The sequence below is a fragment of the Eubalaena glacialis genome, chromosome 11, assembly GCF_028564815.1.
Source record: "Eubalaena glacialis isolate mEubGla1 chromosome 11, mEubGla1.1.hap2.+ XY, whole genome shotgun sequence".
In the NCBI taxonomy this organism is placed as follows: Eukaryota; Metazoa; Chordata; class Mammalia; order Artiodactyla; family Balaenidae; genus Eubalaena; species Eubalaena glacialis.
The window spans coordinates 104298681-104321335 of NC_083726.1; the positions used below are offsets into that span (position 1 = coordinate 104298681).

The 22655-nt window shown below is 42.6% G+C and overlaps 1 protein-coding gene across 2 annotated transcripts in view; it reads right to left on the reverse strand.

The window, feature by feature from the left end:
* Positions 1-1778: 1778 nt before the first annotated feature.
* Positions 1779-22655, reverse strand: part of PTPRO (protein tyrosine phosphatase receptor type O) — a 244928-nt gene continuing 224051 nt past the window's right edge. For both annotated transcript variants that reach the window (XM_061205025.1, XM_061205026.1), the window contains 7 exons: positions 22479-22555; positions 21738-21872; positions 21380-21502; positions 16419-16573; positions 14145-14280; positions 8865-8985; positions 1779-7811 (listed from right to left, as the gene is read on the reverse strand). In XM_061205025.1, the coding sequence (XP_061061008.1) occupies positions 8881-8985; positions 14145-14280; positions 16419-16573; positions 21380-21502; positions 21738-21872; positions 22479-22555 (731 nt within the window). In that variant the 3' untranslated portion in view covers positions 1779-7811; positions 8865-8880. The remainder of the gene's footprint in view (positions 7812-8864; positions 8986-14144; positions 14281-16418; positions 16574-21379; positions 21503-21737; positions 21873-22478; positions 22556-22655) is intronic.

The following is a 22655-nucleotide window of genomic DNA, read 5'->3' on the forward strand; positions in this document are numbered from 1 at the left end:
GGGTTGGTACCACCAGCGTGGAGAGCAAGCCTGGTGGACGGGGCCTCCGGGTCAGCGCGCCCAGGGTGATGAGGACTCGGGCGCACTCACTCTGTAGATGTCTGGATGCTGGAATGAGCGGGGGAGGGGTGTGGTGGTCTGAATGTGCTGAGACAGAGAAAGATTTGGAGAATCACACAGCGTTTATCCCATGCTGACTCTGCCAGGCCCTCGGCTCATGCTTTACACAACCGCTTCTGAGTTCTCCCGCAACTCCACAAAGTAGATAGTTCTTTGCCTTTCGTGGGGCCGCTTAGGCTCAGAGATAGTAGGGTGACTTCTCAAGGGCACAGGGCTGCTAGGTGGCAGAGCAGTGTGACTCGCATGTCTCTACTGTTGTGATCACGTCACTCTGCTTCCCCAAACCACCAGGCACCACAGCAAGGAGCTGTCAGCGCAGCCCTGCGGGGAAGCTCTTCTTATGCCCAGTGGCGAACAAAGCAGCTGGTTCACGGAGGCATTCAGTGGTGTTCACAAGTGGTGTCTGCCCAGGTGTACTTACGTATTGCGGTTTGTACAAATTGACGTTTTGGTTTCAGAACAAGTAGCCAGCTTTTCAGACAGAGTTTTAGTGCAACAGATTTGCACAGATTGCTTGCACTATTGCAGATGTTTTCACTGAATATGAACCAGGCCCTGGCATTGCTTTGCTGGGAAACCCGCTAGTGTGGGTTCTGTGATGCACTTGGTAGCAGAGAATCAAAGTCAAAAGCCAGGCGTGGGCAGTGCAGGGCTCTGATCTAGAGGATCAGCTCCTGTTTGGCACCATACGTCTATGGCACGAGGGTCCTCCTTGGGTCACAGGCTGCACCTCTTTTATATCCCAAGGTCCGTGACTGTTGGGGGTGGAAGGGGACGGGGTAGTTCAGGTGTCACCCTAGGGAAACTGAGCCAGCCCAGCACAGGCACCGGCTTCAGATGCTCTTATCAAATGTATTCAAGAATTCCAAGGTGGCCCTTGGAGATGGTGAGAGGTGTGCTTGTCCTGAAGAGCCATGTAATATACTAAGTTATTCGAGGAATTGTTTTCAGCCCCTCACACATTATCTTCTTTATTTTTTGAAGCCCTGTGAGAAAGCTACCATCAGTATGTCCATTTCACAGATGAGGCCACTGAGTCACAGTCAGGGGCAGAGTCTTAGTTGAATTTCTCTCCATCCACACAGTCCCTTGTTCTAAACCATTCCAACTGCTGTACTGCTGGGCCCTGTGCTGTCCTGCTTCCCAAGTTCATTGGTTAAGGGAGGATGTGATTCGGTTGATTTTGAACATGAAAGAACCCTTCCAAGACGATTTTGTTCTTTGTGTTTGTAAAGGCAGCAGTGGTTGCAGTTAACTTTTCCTGTTGAAACAGCCCTGTGGATGTTTTGGTGTTCTCAGAACTGAACAAAATTATGTTGTATCAGCTGGCTTTGAACTCCTTTCCCCTGCCCTGGACTCACCATGACACGCAGGCTCAGAATCTCCCCACATACCAAGCCTCACGGCCTCCTGTACATTTGAGCTTTCATTGATGTGGAACTACTCCGGGACCTATTTTTCACTGAAACCCAGGACTCAGATTCAGAGTCAGTAGCCTCACATGTGGTTCAAAAATCTGAGTGGGTTTCCTGAGTAATGGTCTTGTTACGGGGTTTGGAAATGGAAAATGACTACAACAAAAAAAAAAAAAAAAAAAAAAAAAAGAGAGAGAAGGAGAGATCTAACTTGGAGGAAAACCACATCTGGAGAAGAGTACATGTATTTCCATAGAAAAGTTTATTTATTAAAAGAATCCATCATGATTCTGCGGCCTTTTCCTGAGCCCGTATTTGCCTTGTGGGTTACCCTCTCTCTGTTCTGTCTCATCTTTAACCTGTCTCCTGGGAATTTTATTGGGTAGTCACACACCACTGCCCTGAAAAACTCCCACCGTTACTGAGATGGAACATAGTCGTAAAGGTTACCCTCGGGCTGCCATATTAGTTAAGGGCACGTTGACTGCCATAGCCAACGATGCTAGCATCTCATGATGACGCGGTAGAAATGTTACTGGATCACATCATGGGCCAGTGCGGTCGGGGGTTTCTCCTCCAGGTGGCAACTCAGGGATCCAGCGCCCTTCCATCTTTCTGGCACCACCGTCTCTATCTGGAGATGATAGGTAGATAGAGGAGGGGGGAGGGAGGGAGAGGTAGGGAAGGTTGCTCCTGGCAGATTTTCAGGGCCTAGGGGCCAGGGAGTACAGTCTACCCCTTCTCCTCCCTCCCAGTGAACAGAACTGACTGCAAGTGCCTGGGCAATGTAGCCCCAATATGCTTAGTTACATTTGTAGTGACGGTAAACCTACTTGATTCTGCCGAAAAACACATGCACGGGAGCTGTCTGTGGAGGCCTGGAAAGAAACTTTGATTTTGGAGTCAACCAAGAAGAAAAGCTTCAGAAGGCAGGTTCAGAGGTTTGGTTACCCACATGGGCCGCGGTCACTGACGCCGTGGGTGTTTTATGAATGCTCGCTGCACGCGAGGGTGAGTGTACAGCGTTAGTATTCTTTAATGTGGCTCTGCAGTCTGATATTTTAGACTGGCTGTATAGTCTTTCTTGACCCTTCCAGGAAGAAATCACCTGTCCTCTTGGGACTACATTGGCTGCTTTGTGTATTTCTATCACATCCTCTGTACCACCCTATTGCCCTTAGTTTCCATTCTAATATCCCTTATTAGAATGTAAACTCCTCTAAGCAGGCTATCTATCTTCATAGCCCCAGCCCCTTCCATGGTGCCTGACATGGGATGTTGAGTCAACAAATGATTTTCTTTGAGGGCTAGAAATTTACTATTTCTCAAATGGAAAGTTTTAAAAGCCAGCCTCTGTCAAGGCAGCCCTGGTCAGTGCCACAGTGCCTGCCCTTTTACCAAAATGGGAAAGTCGATTTGGACTTCAAGCCTCTATCCATGAGAGGTATAGAGCCATATGTCCATCCAAGAATGTGAGGGGCTTTCCCGGGCTCTGAAGATCACCCCTCTGCTGGCTTTAACCATGAGTAGGAGTGGAGGGAGGGCCCAGGGGCTCCAGGGTGTCTCATCTCATTTACCTGCCTTAATCCCATCAGCCTCACCTCCACCTGCTGTCTGCCTGGAGACATCGGGACTTTCCTTGTGTTCCTAGGGCCCAGGCCAGTTCCTGGTCCATAGCATTTTTGCTCAGTAAGCATTTGGTGAATGAATGAACATTTGGCTAAAGTTAGAAACTTCTAATCATTGAGAATCATGCATATAGCAGACAGCTTGGGACCTGGGTGGAAATCAGAAGAACTGGATTTTACTTCTCACTTTGGCTTTGAACACCTGTGATATTTTGATTTGTAATAGGAAATATATATTTAGTCTTTGTCCCTAGAGCTCCTAAATATATATTTAGAACTCCTAAAACCCTTGGAATCTCCCAAGTGATAAGAGCAGTAAAGGTGTCTGGATATTTAGAACAAAACCCTTTCAACCACACCTGAGCTTATGTAAATGAGAAAACTTTTGGAAAGCACCAAAGCACGGGGGCTGGTTGGAGGTTAGAACTTTCAATCCCATCCCCATCCTTAATGTTAGTAAGTTCCTTAGATGTGTAACCAAGAGAAGAAAGTGCTTTCTGAGGAATGAAGTGATGGGCTGCCCTGGAGGTGGCAATTCCAGAAGCTCACTGGAAGCGTTCTCTAGAAAAGAATTAGCCATTTGCCAGGGATGGAGAGTCTTTTTGAGTAGGAGAGAAGGCTAGCTTGCTGATTCTCATCGAGAAGGGAGGACCATGTCAGGGTCTGTGGTGCCTGATGAGTAACAAAAACTATGAGAACTTGGTGTTTCTGTCCTTAAGCCATTGGGAAAAAAGGTGTACCACTATTACTGGTGTGACTGCAGAAGGTTGACAACATTTGAGCTATACAAGTGAAAAATGTGGAAAAAGACTTGTCTAATGCTTTCTTAGTCCTTCCAACAACAACCAGACTCTGATTCCATAACATAGTTTTACAAGTTAGCCTATGGCACCATTTGTGTCTCTGGTGCCTGGTGTATTGCAAGTGGTCAAAAAATCTTTCCTTGATTGATTGCTTCATTCATTCAGCAGATTAGATAAACATATATTTGTTGAATGAATGATTGGATGAACTAGGGACTCGTCCTTGACCCCAGGCTTAAAAGCCCCACTTGCCCCAGGTTTTGTGATTATGGTCTTTGTTTTCCACAGGGTCGTAAGGGTTCAGGTGACCCTGCCCCGTTCGTGTCCCTCATAATACAACTTCCAGAGCTAAACATGATCATCTTTAACTGAGTGACCCACCAGGATCAGGCCTTGTGATAAGCATCAATTGAAACTGAAAACTCCTGCTGCTGTGGAAGGCCAAGAGTCAGAGAGATCATGGCTCAAGTTTCCTTCAAATGCATCCAAACGAGGCTGTTAAAAACCAAAGGTAGAAGTCTGTGTGTGTTTGTTAGGTTTTGTTGCTTTCTAACTCCTTTGGCCAAAGTGGTTGTTCTGTTCAGTCCTGGGCACGGCCTCTGAGCTCTGAGCCTGGGCCAGGCCCCAGGCTAGTGATCAGTGAGCTAGGAAATGCGCCAGCTAATTGGAAGCACATCACATCAGACATTTCCTGAGGTGGAAAGGAAGGCCTCCTTGCTAGAAAGCAGGGAGGATTTTGGCCTTAGAGATTGGATTCAGTAACTTTACCCCCTTGGCTGACAGCCAATCCTCTAGCAAGTAGCTCTCATAAGGTCTGCAAAAGACTCAGTTCCAAAGTCTCCAGCCCCTGCTTTACACATTGACACCACAGCCTTCTTTGAGAGATGTATCCCCTTTCCGGGGTCAGGGACAGCTTTTAGAAAAGGGGAGCAATTATAGAATCTGATTAAAGATTTTATAAGAACTGAAAAAAAAACCTTACTAATTTTTCTAATTTTAAATTTGGGGGGCAGTGTTGACTTTGTAGTGGAAAATTGTCAACCCCGAATTAGAACTGTCCCCCCAAAAAGGTTGCCATCCATCACTTTCCTTCCTTTTTAAGTTAAATAAAGCCATACAATGAACGTGTAAGTATGGACGTATTAGTGTTAGATATTAAATTTATAAATTAGAGTCTAGTGGTAGTTTCTCAATTAACTTCAGAAATTGGCTTTTGCAGCCAAGGAATTTGATCTCGAAGTTAAATATTTTGTTATTCCAAAATCTTCAGCTCTTTCTATGCACCATGTAGGCTACTATGAATGCCTGTGCTAATGCCTCTATGTTCAGTGCACTGTAGCACTTCACAGATGATTACAAATAACACTGTAAATAATAACACAGAGGCCCTAGCTGCCTCCTGTCTGGAATTCTTAGAGTTGAATCCTGGAGTGAAAATTAAGCTGGTTCGAGGGGCCCCTAGGGTACACGAAAGAATAAGATACAAAATGCCTTTGTGTGAATTATCAGATCTGATACCCTTTACACCTGTGAAATATGGTGCTTTTAGTAGGTAATTCTACAGTTCATCAACTGAGACTTAGGACAGATACATTTCAAAGTCATCTATTGGGATTGAAACCCAAGTCTTCAGACAGATGGATGCTTTTCCCATCATAAACTGTACACTTCAGGAGCACCGGTGTACCAGTGATGTACAGAGTGACGGCTGTGGAGACCCCTGAAGGAATGATCTGGTAAAGTGCCTGGTGTGACTTTTCTGTCGTCTAAACTCTGAGGCTTCCGTCTAACTCTGGATACTTCATCTCCTCTTTTGGGAAAACTGATCTGGGACTATTTGATCCCTACCTGGAAGGGGTGCTCAAGAAAATCATAAAATATTTACAAAGTGCTTTAAGTTTCAGGGAAGTAAAATTCCAGTCTGTGAACATGGGAAATGTACCAGCACCAGCAGGTGTCTTATCAGCTCACCCAACGTTACCTACTTCACTCCTGACCTGTCCGTGTGCGAAAACCTAAGGAAGTCACACATACACTTGCTACTTTTCTTTAGCCACATGTACTCCTGGGAATGGAGTGGTACATTATTAACATGTCCAAGAAGGGACTTAAAGGGGTGGGAGTGAGAAGAGAAGAAGGTGGCAGCAGGGAGGTGAGAAGGGGAGGAAGAGGCGGGGGCGAGTCAAAGCTGACAACACCCAGGGAGCCCAAGCTGTTAACCTGCGGGGTCTGGACAGCCTCTGCCGTTCCTCCCCCACTCCCCACGAGGCAAACCTGAGAATCCCTGCCTGGCCAGGTCTTGCAAAGAACTGTGCCAGGCTCCGCTGTGGCCAGGCCTTGGTGACAAGAGACAGTGGGGTGCAGAGCTGCTCACTTGGCATCCTTTACCCTTACAAAGGTCACTGATAAAATGTGAAACTGACGATGCGTACATGGCTTCATGGAGATGCGCAGGAAAGCGGGGATCCAGGGCGAGGGGCGGATGCACAGAGAGGGGGACACAGCCTCCTGAAACACACACAGGAAGGCTCAGGACAGCCAACTGCTCCAGTGAAGCAGCAAGCTTGTGTTTACTTTCAACTCAAAATGTTTTCCTTTGTATATCCATCACCTCTTCATTCTCAGGAAGCGACACAAAGTAACAGGCTTCAGGATGCCATCTGTGTCCATTCTGACAGTGTCCATGTCACAAGACACAATTATGTACTGTAATTATACAAAATGCAAAGAATAGAGTGTTGCTAGTTACACAGGTTAAAATGAAACTGACAACCCCAAAGAAAACGAAACAGAAAGTTATCTCTGTCAGAATCCATAAAGACGCTTGACAATATTACCCCCCCAAAAATGTAGGCAAACCATTGTCCTAGCATGCTGCAGTTCATTGCCACAACTTCATAAATTCCCAGCTCTTTGGGGGAAAGAAAGTGCGTGTTCACAGCCTATAGTTCGCAAAGAAATAGCTTTTACGTGTATGCAGGTCAACAGAAAAAGGAATGCAAACTCTAGGCACCAAGATTGCTCAGACAGCAATGGAGTCTAAAGAGTGAGACTTCAAAGTCTTCTGAACCAGATCTAGTTTGTTGAAAAAGAACCTGGACAGTGGCATTAGTCCAAGAGGGCCAAGGAAGAAACACTGAGCCGTTAATAAGAAAAAAACATCAAGAACTAGAACAATTAAGACTTAAATATTTTTTCTACTCTACTTTGAAGCTGAATTACAGCTCTTCATATTTGGAAAAGATATGCAGTTGATCTGTGGGAAGAACGCTTCTCTCTCCCCCGATCCACCCTCCCCACTCCTGACCCAGTAGCTTATGTTGGATTATAGATAGCACTGGTTCAATTTCCTTGACGCAGAATTGCCATTTTTTCATGTGTGGCCATGCCTCTTTTTAACAATGAGGTATAATTTGACACTAACAATTCCTGATCCTTCTTGGGCTACGAGCTTGATCAAGAGTGCGGGCAGAAAACAATTCAACGTTCTGATAAAATCACACACGTACAAAAATTATTGCACTTAAAAACAACGACAAAAAACTCAGCCCAACCAACAAAGGGCCAGCGAAACTCTTCGGAAGTGTTGTGCTTCCTGCCCTTTGCAGAGCGTCTGGACCTTTCTGGTGTCTGGTTGAATTTGGTCCATTATTGAATGTCCAGAAGTGAGAGTCCAAAAAGACACTGTAGGCTCTTTAAGGCTAAGTCTTCCCGGTGCTTCTATGAGATAAATTATCTCCTTGGCCACATACTACAAAGCAGGGCTCTTTTTAGCAAATGGCTAGTAGAGCCCCCCCAAAAAACTCTTGGAAGCAAGGGAGGATGGGTTCACATCATGTCCTGTCCTGTAAATGGGAGAGAGAGGAAGACGGTAAGCAGCCTGGGAGAGCAAAGCCGCTCATCAACAGCTCTGTGGCTGGAAGTACAGCGACTGCCTCCTGATTCCATCACTAGCTCTCATTACACTCAACCCCACAGCCCATGTGGACGTGGGTTTATCTGTGCATCTTTCTCTGTGCAAGTCCTCCTTTCTGTGGCTCTGTCTTTCCGTCTACCTGCAGATTTGCCTCTGTCTGTCTTTCCTTATTCTTTATCCTTCCTGCCTCCTTGTGCCTTCTGTCTGTCTTTGTTGATGAATGTAATGGTCTGATGCTAATCCTATCCTGGTACTCACTAGTCCATATCCTTCCATACTTCTTCCTCAAGGCACCCTTGTCCTCTCTCTCCCTGTCAATGATCCCTCCAACCTTAATATATTCAGACACATTCTATGCTCTGTTTACTGAGTTGAGTTAGAAGATTCCTTGTTACTTTAGCCAAGATTACTTACACCTCCGAAATCTGATCTCCTAGTTAAAACGTGAGCACGAGGCATTGACTGTGTTACAATTTTTTTCACGATGCTCTCAAGTAAGTACTCACATAATGGATGAGATCAAGGCATTTGAAAACTCCGCTAACCTAAGACTATTGTCAATATTGTTTTTCGTCTTTGGGGTGTCTACTTCAGCTCATGTCTTCTTTGTAGCCCCTTGTATGGCCCTTGTAGTCAGTAAAATGTTTGCATAAAGTATCTAGATAAATAGCGTTGGATGGTAATATCCTGATATTGCAGGCACAGATCCAATATCAGAGTAATTTAAGGTTCAGGGTGGAGGGAATGGAGGGCAAATCTTCATGAGTTGCTGAAGCTCTTGCATGCCACACCCACCAACCAAGGCCCACTGAAGCTCAAAGATCTGCTATGGTATTTGTCTCTCCCTATGACCACCTCCCTGTGACCACCTCTGTGGGGTCAGAGTCAGCACAAATAGCCACTGCTGCCTTTGTCGTATCCCATCATGTCCTCTCCCATTGTTCTAAGACAGGGTGCCCATGATGGGTTCTTCTCTACTTACTGGTCTGGATTCTGAACTAAGACTTGCTGACATTCTCATAGATGACATCACTGATGCAGAACTGCTGTTTCTTCTTCATCCACATCAGCTGCACACACTGATGGATAAAAATGTACTGCTCCTGGAGCAAAAGACAAAGACATGTTTTAGAGCAAGATATCTTTGTGCAAAAATATAATATTTTAATACTATGGCAGTATTAAATGCTCTGATGTGATGTCAAGGGAAACATTCTTCATTATTTATGAGGCAATTTTTTTTAACATCTTTATTGGAGTGTAATTGCTTTACAATGTTGTGTTAGTTTCTGCTTTATAACAAAGTGAATCAGCTATACATATACATATATCCCCATATCCCTTCCCTCTTGTGTCTCCCTCACACGCTCCCTATCCCACCCCTCTAGGTGGTCACAAAGCACCGAGCTGATCTCCTCGTGTGATGCAGCTGCTTCCCACTAGCTATCTATTTTACATTTGGTGGTGTATATATGTCAATGCTACTCTCTCACTTCGTCCCAGCTTACCCTTCCCCCTCCCCGTGTCCTCAAGTCCATTCTCTACATCTGCGTCTTTATTCCTGTCCTGCCCCTAGGTTCATAGAACCAGTTTTTTTTTCTTTTTTTTTTAGATTCCATGTATATGACACAATTTTATAACTAGAAAATCCAAGAGAATCAACTGTAGAAATAGTTTGATTAATAATAGGGCTTAGACTATCACTACTTAATGCTAAGGGCAATGAATATTTGATCAATAAATCATGGGGCTATTTTGAAAAAAAAAGTAGCACATCACCTCATAATACACTGAAATAAATTCCAGGAAGTTTAATGAATTAAGCCATAAAAATATAAAGGAAAATATAGGTTAATTTTTCTCTGATTACTTTAAGGAAGGACTGTTTAAACTTTAAACAATGAAATAAGTTACAAATAAAAATGTCAAACTACTGTATGTAAAAAGCAGTAAAAAGAATAAAATAAAGGGCAAACCAGAAACTGAGAGGGAATATTTTCTAGAATTATGACAAATGTTGATACTTTCATCTTTGTTTAAAATTCATCCACATCAGTAACATGCACACTTAAAGTGACAAATAAATAAAATACACTGACCACTAGACCAAATATTCCTGGAAGGCAGGGACTGTGTCTTTTTATTCCTAATACCCAGCACTTAGTTTGTGCTTATTAAATATTTAAGTAAACTGAGAAAATATTAAACCATATGCAAAAAATGGCCCAGTAATAAAAAATTGTAAATTAAAACTATTTTTTATCTATAAAGTAAGCAAACCTAAAGGAAAAAATAATATTCAATGATGATTTGAGTTTGTTGAAGCAATCATTTTTACCTACAGTTGGTGGAGATACAATGAATAAAATGCTAATAAATGGCATTGTGGACAGATAAAAGTAAGAAAGGAAAGAATCCAATTTAATGTCCTATAAAAGGAGAATGTTTTAAGTAAGCAACAGCATACCTAAAACGAAACAGTATTCAGTCTTTAAAATGAGAGTTATAGAGTTTTAGGCAATTTGGGATGATACAGGTAGCAAAATATTCAGTGAAAAATCAGAATGTAAAATTAGCATATGTGTATAGGGCATATGAACACAATTGTGTGAACATTATACTTGAATGAAGGCCGAGATGAGATATGCCAAAATATTGAGAGTAGCTGTCTTTATGCCATGAAGTCAAGGTCATTTCTCCTTTTTCCTTATTTTCCAGAGTTTCTAAATAATACCATTAAAAATAACCTTTAAATAAGAACCAGTTAAGATAACCACAGGATTTCAAGGAGCCTTTTGTATGACAACTTCATACAAAGGATAAAATTAAATACTTCAAACTTCCCTGGACTCACATATATTTTTCAGCAAAATTTGGGGAAAATATAATCCCTTATATTGTGACAATATCACATCAGTAACTGAGCTTCCCTTTCTTGTTATGACACATCCCTCCATTGTTTCTGGTGTTGAGTCCAGCACAGGGCATCGATAAGTTCAGAGACTGGCTGGTTTCTCAACCCATACCTATGCAGTGGCCAAACTTTGTGTCTAAATAAATAAGTAAATAAAGTAGCTAGGCCACAGGAAAAGTAAATAAAAGGCTATTTACAGACGCATCTCTGAGAGTTCCTGAGAAATCAGGAGGCTGCCGATGAGGAGAAGCGGCTGCTCAAAGCAAGGCCCTAGCTGACCTCCAGGGAAAGCCTATTAGAGGAAAATTAAAGAAAACCTTTGATAAAAATAGAAGAGAGCCCAGGAGAGGCGAAGGCCATCCACATGTGGCACTTTACAATTTCAAAGCACTTATCTTGATGATATCGGTTCACCTGATGTATACTTTACAACAAACAACTATTGAACGTTGTCCTTCACTTTTTACAGATGAGGAATGGGAGCTTTTTAAAAAAATATATTTTTATTTTTTAATTTTTTAAAAATTGAAATATAGTTGATTTACAATGTTGTGTTAGTTTCAGGTGTACAGCAAAGTGATTCAGTTATACATACATCTATGTCTATTTTTTTTTTAGATCCTTTTCCTTATAGGTTGTTACAAAATACTGAGTCTAGTTCCCTGTGCTATTCAGTAGGTCTTTGTTCGTTATTTATTTTATATATAGTAGCGTGTATCTGTTTATCTGAATGGGAGATTTGAGAGGTGAAGTGAGTTGTACAGTGGTCAGGGTCGGTCTCGGGCCTCTTTCAGGGTCTGGCCTGACCACCCTACTCTCTGACTACCCGTCGTTGCTCTTGTGCAGGGGTCCACACGGCGTGCCTGGTCAGCTGAGAAAGGGGAAGAGGGCTCATCAAAATACAGCCCATGCGGCGTGTTGCAGGGACCTGAAATATGCATCTGAGGATATGGTCAAATTCATCAGTGACTTCTGCTGTTTGTAGAGGGGGTGGGGTACTAGAATCAAGGCAATGGGCCGTCAAGAGGGCGTAGGAAAATTAAAAACCAGCATGGGAGGTAACCTGTACCCAACACACTGTGGTTTCTGTATATACATCGACTCAGCTGGAGAATCATTCTGGCCTCTTGAAAACCATTAGTGTCAAAGGAGTGCTCTGGGATGATGAAGAAAAATAATGTTTTACTCTGCTCTTTATTATTACCATCAGTAAACTAGGAGGCAGCAGGACTGGGGCGTGAATGAGCTCAAGGAGGCTGTTAAGGAAATCCTAACATTCAAGTTACAGGTTGAGCCACAAAGAGCACGGGAATGAGGAAAAACAGAGGTAAATCATTGGACAAGATGTTCCAGACATAACTAACAAAACCGACATAAATAAATAACTTGAACTAGAGAGGATCACTGCAAAATCCTGAGGGAACTCAAGAGTGAACTGGAACAGTTGGGAAAAATAAGTGACCCGTGGTGACCTCTGCCTCTTCTGCTGACTTTGAATTTTCCCACGAGAGTTCAGGGAAGGGATATCGTCCTTAAAAAAGACTGTTTCCCTGGAGATGTCAACCTAAAATACTACCATAAACAAAGAAGCAATCAAAATTTGAGGAAAGAAAATTACAGAGAAAACCCAACTTTTTCTCAGCTTTACAGAAAGGCACGTGGTGGTGGCCCCGGTGTCCTGGGATTACCACACGTGAAGAAAGATAATGGCACTGAAAATTGGATAGAGGGTCTACCGTGTGAAGGTAGACCTTTTAAAAAGGGATTAGGATTCTGTCGTTGGAAAGTTGAAAGCCAACAGGCTGTAATCACAGTCTATAAAATTATAAAAGGTAGGCATTAAGTCAATGGGGGCAGACAATTCATCAAATCCAAAATACTTAAAATAAGGAGTGGCCCTTTGAAGCTTGGAGATCAATATACATAAAAAAGAGTTTTAATCACATAGGAGGATATAGATTTATGGAAGTGAAAGCCAAAAATGTGGACGGATTCATAACGCACTGTTTAGTCACTAGGTAGTTGGGCTTGTCTGGGAAACCAGGACATTTTAAACTTATGATAATAGGATAATGTCTATGTCTCCACAGTGGTAAATTAGAAGGTAGCAGCACTGGAACGTGAGTGATCTCAAGGCAGTGAGCACACTAATAGATGTCTTGCTTCCTAATCATCCCTGAGCCATCTGAATGTCAATGAGTTACTCTTTCCAAAGTGCTATGATCTTGCTAGAGCTCAGAAATAAACAGATTGGAAGGTCTGTGCCAAGCCTTGGTCAGACGGGATGCGGAGGCAGGAGAGAAAAGTAAAAAGGGTGGGAAAGGGGAAACCGGAAGCATTGAGACGGCAGCCCGGACTGTGGACTTTTGAGTTACACTGACATCTAGTGGTGATTGGTGGGAAAAGCATGAGGAAGATTAAGGCAGGTTTTAATCCCTTGGGAACTGAGTCAGAGGTCGGGCCAGGCTGGGCTCCAGTCCACAAGTGTCCCTCCCACACACACTCCTCGAGAAAAAGGATTAGTGTTCGCCTGAAGCTAAGAAGTTGCGAGTACGGCTGGGTGACTCGGATTACGAAGAAACTATTGTGCTTAGGTTTGTGAAGCCACACAGGTGCACACCCACTGCTGCTCTGAGGCAGCGTGATGCTGTCTGTCTGGGGGTTCCACTCCAGCCTGAGTGCGTTTTAAGGCTTCGAGGTGGAGAGTACCTGGGAGAAGAGGAGGAAGGGGAGCACGTAGCACTGATATATATTTCTGGGGATGCCTCCATGTTGTTACAATGACGATTCCATTCATTTAGCCCAAGGGATTGGCAGTGCTGGTAGATGAGAGGCTGGAAACCCTTAAAATTGTAAGGATTTTATTTCATCACAAAGCACAAAGTCAACCCATATTATCATCAAAAGTGAATTGGGCCACAGGAAGGGCAAACTAATGACAAACTTATTGAATCAAATCTAGCATTTTGTATAGAAATTAAATCACATCAGTTTTAAAGTCTCCACTTGGTGGCATTTCCCCAGATGGCTGTCACCTTCACCGAACTCTCAGTCTGTTCAAAGAGCTTTTATTCCGTTACAGATACACCCATGAGCTCTGGGTTACTGCAGGGCATGTAACACCAATAAAAGTGCGGGCACAGTACACCGAATGGATTTCTAGAGACTAATATCTGTTTCTTTTATACCTTGGAGCAGTTCGAATGTGCACAATAGGAAACTGGGAACGGCAGATGCAAAAATGCAAAAAAAAAAATTTCGAGACAATGGTTTTGACGTATGAGATTGAATAATGGGAAGTTTTTCAGTCAAGGGCAAATTTAAAAATACATGTGATTATGTCCCTACCTCGGTCTGTACCATAGACATCCGGTATGACCGCATTTCTGACACCAACCCTAGGATGTCCACAAACTCATGATCCCGGATATGCTGCAAGAGCCTGTCCAGGGCAATGAATGTTCCTGTCCGGCCGACTCCAGCACTGAAAAAGAGGTTCCGACACACATCACTTAGCGCTTCTACACTGTTGGAAACAAATTGGCGATGAAAAAAGACCAAAACCAAAACCAAAAACCAAAAACACACCAAAACTACATGTAGCATCATTGAGAAAAAAGAAGACTAAACTGACAATATTTCCCACTTAACTGATGTTTAAGTATGCACTTGTGGTTGATGTGTCTCCTAATGTCACAGTTCTATCACTGCGACCTCTCTTAGACAGGTGTGGGTCTGCCTTGGCCACACCTGCCCATCTCGCCCCCAAGGGTTTCTGGTCCTTAGGAAAGTAAGGATTCCATATTGAGCCTCCTGGAGAGTCAGTTCCGGCCCCCCAGGGAGCTGATACACGTAAACAATTCCAGTCTTCTGAGTAGCCTCGGAGTTAAGCCCTCACACCCAGCTCGAAAGTTTAGTTGAGATGCCCCCCCCACACACACACCCTAGTTCTAGGGCTGGGGCCCTGCTAATTTGTGCGTCTTCAGCCCTAGGTCAAGTTCATTGTCTCAGACCTTCCTTAAAGTGCATCTGCCCTGCTAGTGTGTGCTGGTCGGCTTCATTCTCCCAGATAGTTGCCTCAAAATCAGATTTAATACTTGGACCCAGTCTCTTCCAGTCCCCAGATCCCAGGGCTCAGAGCATAGAGGGAGGTGGAGTGACATGGGTTGATCAAGTCTCCACCACGGTCCCCAGGGTTCCAGTTCAAGTCAGCTGTCCTTTTCCTCCAATCACTCACAGACTGAAGTGCCAACTGGTTCTGAACTCCGGATTATGAGGGAATATGAGGAAATAGAAATCAAAACCAATTTACATGTGGGATTTGCTGGGAGAGAAATCCAACAGGAAAAACCATGAGTTCAGAGCCCTGGTTTGCTTCTTCTACCAGACAATTCTTCCCTCTTAGGACTTATCTTCCCAGATAAAATGTTCTGTGTCTGGGTGAACACTTGCGAAGTCACATCCAGAACTATACCTGTTACCCTGCTACGTGTGTGAAAGGAGTCCATGTGTTTGACCCCAGGGTTGAGCAGCTTTATTTTCTGCTCTTGGAAAGAACCATTTTGAGATGAGATAATTTCATCTGGTGAAGCAAAGCTTTTGACCTGGGAATGACTGACAGCAAGGGTAATCTCCCTAATCAGAACCTTGGTAGCTTATGAAACATTTTTCTTTCCAGGGAGACACATTCTCTCTCTCTCTCTCTCTCTCTCTCTCTCTCTCTCTCTCACACACACACACACACACACACACACACACACACCCTTAGCCATTCTAGTTCATAGACCAAGGTACTAGATCCAGGATTATTGGTGGCCAATGCCTCCTCTGACAGCTTTATCCCACTTCTACTGCTGATACACAACAGGAGCGCATTTATATCCCCGGCTCTTCTGAGGCTGCATAAACATTTCACAACAACATTATGTCACACTGCTGGATTTTGATGGAGCTTTGTTCACATGGTAGGAAAGAAAGCTTAAATTCAAAGATAACTCTTTCTGTAAGGGATTAGTGTGGTCCTTGATTTTTGATAATGCAGTAGATCATAGAGCCCCTTTTATCTGCACCATCTGGAAATTTAGCGATAATCTGGAAGAGAAACCTAGCAAATATGTTTATCTTCATGAGCCGAATGTTTTTATTTCACCTTTCCTTCAACTTGCTTTTTATGTCTGTTTATATTACTCTGGGTTGTGATTGGCTATTTTTAACTTGACTTTGTATTTGGCTCTGTTATAAACCCCACAGAATGCTTGATAGGATAGGGTACTATCACACCGTGCTTAAAAGCCCGGCCTTTGGAGACCGCTGTGCCTGGATTTGAATACTAACTCCTCCATGTTCTGGACGCATGAACTTTTGTGACTCCCTTAATCTTTCTACTCCTTAGGTTTTTTGTTTTTTTTTTAATCTGATAATGGCAATAATATTATTAATCTCATATACTGCAGGATATAAATAGCCGTATTATAAGTAAATCACGTATCTAGTAAGACTTCAGTTAATCATACATTTTAAAAAATCATAATTCATTTAACTGTTAATTCAGTCTGATCAGTGGTTTAATGGTGGGCAATTTCCTCCGTGATTTCTAACCGACAATGCATTTGATGAGGTTACCTGCAGTGCACGATCATGGGGCCTTTGCTCTTTGTCGCTTGCCGTCGGACCATGTGTACAAACTGCAGGATGCTTTCTGCAGCGTTGGCTGTGGGCACCCCGTGATCAGGCCACGCAGTGTAGTTAAAATGCATCACATCCTGCATCTCGTCAGCCTTTAGGAGAAAAACAAGCGTTAATCTCTCAGTCCCCCGTCAGGATGGCTCAGGCCTCGGAGGCAGCTCACAAGCGATGGTAAAGCCACATTTCACTCCTGGTCGGTACATCTCCCTTTCCAGCTCTCAGCATTGTGTCTGGCACAAAGCAGGCCCTGAAAAAAAAATACTAATTGTATAAAGCTTCAGATAGTAGGAAAAATAGGCTAATCCATGCCTCTGTGGTGATAAGAGCTTGAGTAGATCAGGGTTTGCATCCTGGCTCTGCCATTTAGAAGTTACATCAGCTCTGGGCGATGAATTAAATACTGGAAGATGCTGTTGGTGCCCCGCTTGGGTCCACTGTGCCAGGCTGTTGCACCCCCTTTCCCTGGCGCTGCTAATAGCATCTAGCTGCACCCCGCTCCTCACAGGCGTTTCCCACTGAAGGGGGAGACCTTGCTGGGAAGTGCCTAAGAGATAGCATTCTCAGGCTGAGGGCAGCCTGCAGCTAATGAGTGATTGATACTGGGGCACAAAAAGTCAAGATGGGACAACTCGACTGTCCTATCCTGCTTCCTTTGTCCTTGGACAGATTTTACCCGACATTACACTTTCAAAAAATCCCCTATATAACAATCCTTGTCTTGGGATCGGATGCTAGGGGAACTGACGAAGACAAACTCGCTGAATACCAGTGTTCTCTCATTTGAAAATGGTCTCATGATATCTTTAACAAGGGCTGTTGTGGAGATTAAGTGTGATTGTGTTTGTGAAGGATGGTATCTGTTAGATATCCTCATCACTACTACAGCATAATTACTACCACTTGCTGTCATCCAGCTCAGTGCATTTCAACGGGTGGTTCTGGGAATCCCAGTAAATGGGTATGTTTTGTATATTTTCCCATTCATATGAACCCGTATACCAAATATATTGTTGTTCCCTCTGACCTGCGTAAATATCAGCTAGGATGTGTGTCCTCCAAGATTTACTTTTTTAAAAGTTCCTACTAATTGATAAGCATAAAGTTTTAGTCTGCTCTTGCTATCAACTATCAGAAATATTCCAAATCCAAGCCTCACAAAGATCTAATGCATCCCTCACCCCTCAAATTTGCTAAGACCCTAGAATCCACTCAGGAGATAGAACACTATATCATACTTTGGAAGAATTTGGTCTGGCTATGAGTTTGGAGTTAAAGTTTAGGTTTTCAGGTATTAGAGAGAAATGAATTTCAAAGTGTCACTGGTCTTGGGTGAGGTAAAAATTAGAAATATAAATAAATGTATAAATAAAAAAATAATAATATTTGTATGAATATAAATGTCAGCACTTCAACTAGACCCACTGTCTCCTTGGCCTAAGGCCACACGTCCCCAGCCGTACGCTATGTCTCTCTCTATGAGCAAGTTCAAGGGCTTTGTCTTCGACACATGGAGCATGAAATCTGCAAAGATGCTGGCCAACCTCACTGCTGTCTTCAGGAAGTATGGCAAGAAAGTAACTCGTGCAGAATGAATGAATTACTCAACACCTGGAGGATTTGAGGATACTCTATCCCCAGATAACTTTGGTTGCCCAGAAAAATTCACGAGAATCCTCGCTCTTTCCAAATGCGGATCACAGGCTGAGCACAAGACTCATACATTGTAGGATATATGTGTTTTGATAAAAGAAATTTTTACGTATTGAAGTACGGGAAGTCATTCTGGGCTATACATGAGTTAACTTGAATTTTATGCTAACCAGAATGGCCTGTTTGTGGCCTATCAAACATACATTGTACACTTACTTTAATTATTAAAGAAAAGGGTGCATTGGCCAGAAGTAAAGAATGTCCATGTTGAAAATAAAGACAAATGTCCCTCTTCCTGGGATGCCAATGCTGGTCCTCCTTCCATGATAAGACTCCCTTCCCAGGTGCCAAAGCCATACTGGCTTGCTGTGTATGTGCTGATCTGGGTTTTTTTAGAAATCTTGAAGGAATGTATCCCTGACTTGTTTAATATTCCTTGTTCTGACAAGATAGAAAACTGTGCTGAAAATCATGCTTCTCCAGAGCAGTTCTTCAGAGTTATCTGAGAGGCTGTCTTCCAGGCTATAGTCCTCAGTTTGGTTCAAATAAATATTCCTATTGTAGATTGTTTATTGGTTATTTTCATTGACAGAATATATACCTATACATACATACATACATATATATACCTATATATATATAACTATATTAGAATATATATATTCTAAAATGTATCTGAAAATGTATCCAGCTAAAAATGCAAGGTGGTTCAAAAATAAGAAAGCTTTAAATTGTGATTAGTCTCTCTGTAGCTGCAGGGCAGAGGTCTTGTATCAGATGGGTGATTCCTGTCAGCTGAATAGCAAGGCACAAGTAATGGGAACAAGCAGGTTTTTGCTGGTTTTTAGTCTCCAGTTCTTACTCAGTTCATGCCAAGTTTCAAGTACTGGAAAGTGACAAATTTTGTGTTATGGTCATTTTCCTCCTTTCCTATTAAATGAGAAAACCCTGCTGGTTACATCTTACTTAACCATTCCAAAATTTCTCATACTCTGATTTCCTCACTTGTGTAATTTTATCTGGTTGTAACTCTGAAAATTTCCACATATCAACATGGAGGGAATAAAGAAGTATATAAGCAAAAAATGAAAAAAACAGAAAAAGGTATTCATCAGCACAGCACAATGTTCTTTGGTAATTTAACCTTCGTTGCAGGAGCTTAAAATTTAGATTCTACTTGTTTATGGCCAAAAGGGGGCGCTCTGGGATCAGATGCTTGCAACTACTGTATTAAAAACCAGAAAAGTCTACTATTCAGCGTTTTATTCCTATGTTTCAAGCCCTTCACATGGTTGTCATTGAAAAGTTATTATTTAAGACCAAGGACAAGAACATAGTATTGATCACACAGTGATCGATGTCACTTTTCCCAGTCAAGGGAACAGACCTTATTTTTGCTTTGCAACTTTTTTCTCCCAGATGCAAAACCTAGGGAGAGATTTACTCTGTATTTGTATAGCAGTTTATACTGGCTTTCTGAGTAAAATAGCCAAGAAAGAAAGGAGAGTTCAAGTGGAATTGAGATTGTCAAACATTTTCTCTGATGGCTAAGTCTGTGGATGTTTTCTAAGTGATTTATTATTTTTGAAAACATTCATTCATTCACTGATTTATTAATTCCATGAAGATTTATTAAGTGGCTAAGGGTTAGGATTACAAGGATTATTAAAACAGGGTACTTGAGTCCATTACAGTACATGGGACTTGAGTCCATTACAGTCCATTACAGATGGGAAGGCAGACATGAAATGAGAGAATTATAACCATGTATGGTGCACTGTGATGGAGTGATATACATGAAACTAGAGCAGGAGAGGAAAGGGAGATAGGTCTTTTGAGACTAGGGAAGGCTTGATAAAGGAGCGAACATTTGAGCTGAAATTCTGAGTAGGAGTGTGCTTAGGGAACAGGAAGAGATGGGCATTTCAAAGAGATGGAATAGCCTGGAGTAGTTTGTTAACAGTTACACTGGGATTTGCCTAAATTCTCAATGTAGCAAAAGCCGTTGTTAACTAGTAGTGGTTAAGAGTGATTTGTTTCTTGTAATTATCAATAAATGGCGAGGTCATGAGTGCTTGGGTTGCAATGATATGAACAATCCTTGTCTCCATTGCCTATGTTAAGGTCATCAAGCATGTTCTGTAAAGGGCAGATAGTAAATATTTTAGATTTTGTGGATCATACAGTCTCTGTGGCAACTATTCAAGCTTGATGTAGCACAGAAAGAGTCATAGAAAATCAGTAAACAAATCTGTGGCTATGTTTCAATAAAATGTTATTTATGGACATTGAAATTGGAATTTTATAATTTCCATATAATATTTCCTGTGAAATATTATTCTTCTTTTAATTTTTTCCAGCTTTTACAAAGGTAAAACTCATTCTTAGCTCATGGGCTTCATGAAGCAGGGTCTTTTGTTCATCCTCTGATCTACACTGTGAGGAAATGTTGTTTCTACGCAGAGAAGCACATTTTAATGAGGACTTTAGTATTAAGTCTGTCCTCAACAGAGACCATGTTTAGGTGGAGAATACTAGTAAAATTTCCCTCCTGTTTTCTAGGGCTGCCCTCAGTGAAGAAGGAACCGGAGTGACTGCGGTTGATGTCAGCACCTCGCCTGGCCCACAGACATTCAGCATGAGCTCAAAAGTCTGCCTGTCAGCAGAGACGTAGCAGTCCTTACGGGAAAAATAGACTTTTCTGACATTCTAACAATCAGAATTCAATAGCATTTCAAAAGAGCTAGGAAACCATGATTAATAAGGTCCAGAAGTACCTTAGAAATAATAAAAGCCAAACTACAACAAAATAAGGGACAAAGCCAGACAAAGCAAAATAAAACCCAAACCACTACATCGAAAACTAAATTTTAATTTATAACGCAGGTGCTTGTATATCCTAAATATACCCATATATGGTTAATATAAGTAGTGACAACACTTCTCTCCTCAGTCATGCCTGGCGAGCAGTGGGTCACCGTGTCTTCTATTACCCTGGCTGAAATCTGAGATGGAACGGTGCAGCCTTCTGATTCCATCTCCTCGGGCTCTCCAGGGTAAGTATTTAGTCCACACCATTCTCGAGGAGTTAGGAAACAAGCACATTACACGTGGGATTTTTCTCTTGGAGGAAGCCGTGTTGCCAAGTCTGAGGTGCTCATAGTCTCCCATGAAGGGGGATTGGTCTCCTGACCCTGGGGGTTCCCTCAGCGTGGGGACAGCTCCTGAACCCACACTCTGTGACTTACATAGTTGATCCGGAAGTGTCTACAGGCCCAGTCATCCTGCCCTTCCTCTGAGATCATCTCCACTGTGACGTCTCCATAAGCTATGGGTTCTTCCGTGAATGGCCAGTAATGGTCACATTTCACCTGAGGGGACAATAGCACAACCTTTAAAAACAAACAGCTAGGGAGGAAATAGTCTGTACTCATTTAGGGAAAGCGAAAAGCGAACGACTTGCCTCTGAAGAATTGTATAGGATTATTGTGAGGATGAAGAATGAAGCAAGTGGAATAATTTCCAGTAGACAGTAAGCATGTAATCCATGGCAGTGGCTGGTACAGGCTTTGCTGCTAAGTGGGGCTGACCCCACTAGGCACTTACCCGCCTTTTCTCATTACACTGAGTGAGCATGACAATAATCTGAGACTTCTGTTGTAGGACCATCTTCCAAAAGTCATTTCTGGTTTCAGGCAGAGGCCCCTGTGTGGCAACGTACTCCTGGGGTGAGTTGTATCCCTGGAAGGTAAGTGACAAAGTTGTCACCTAAGGAGCTACAGTCAACACCAAATGCTGTTTCACACAAATGAGAAAAAACTGAAAATTTACTGGGGATACAATGGCAAGGGATCATGCACGTATGTAATGTTTTCTCCTTTTTTCATCAAGGAGGCAGTCATAGTAGCTGACTGTATAAATCCATGTGATTTTACACATTTTTGGGGGGGAAGCCTAAAAATCACACCCACACCTTTTTACAATAACAACCACTGTCTTTACAGATACATTGTAAAAGCGCAGGCGCTCAAGTGGAGCCCTTTGAGTTCGGTTGCTGACACTGACATTTAAGCACAAGAAAGATGATCTTTAGTATAATGATCTACTTTCAATTTCACTAGTCCTTTTCAAAGATATTTGTATATTACTAGTCTCTGGGCTTCTTTTTCTCCCTATTCTTTATTCTAAAATGGAATGATGGAAACTGTTCTTTAGAGTTGGAGTGATTAGTGGAGAATGGCTCTCTATTGAACTGTTTGACACATCCCTGAAGCCCTAAGAGTCTTCCTCTGGCTGGGTTAGAATTTGGATGCCTGATTTTTAAAATTTTAAATTTTGACTACTTACAGGAATGTAGTTGGCATTGATGTAGTCTGCACCTTCCTCTTCATTCATGGAGATTAATCTCACTCGGCTAAAGTCATCTGTAAAGCATAAGGAGAAAAATATTAAAAGTCAGAGTGAGGGGCTTCGCTGGTGGCGCAGTGGTTGAGAATCTGCCTGCCAATGCAGGGGACACAGGTT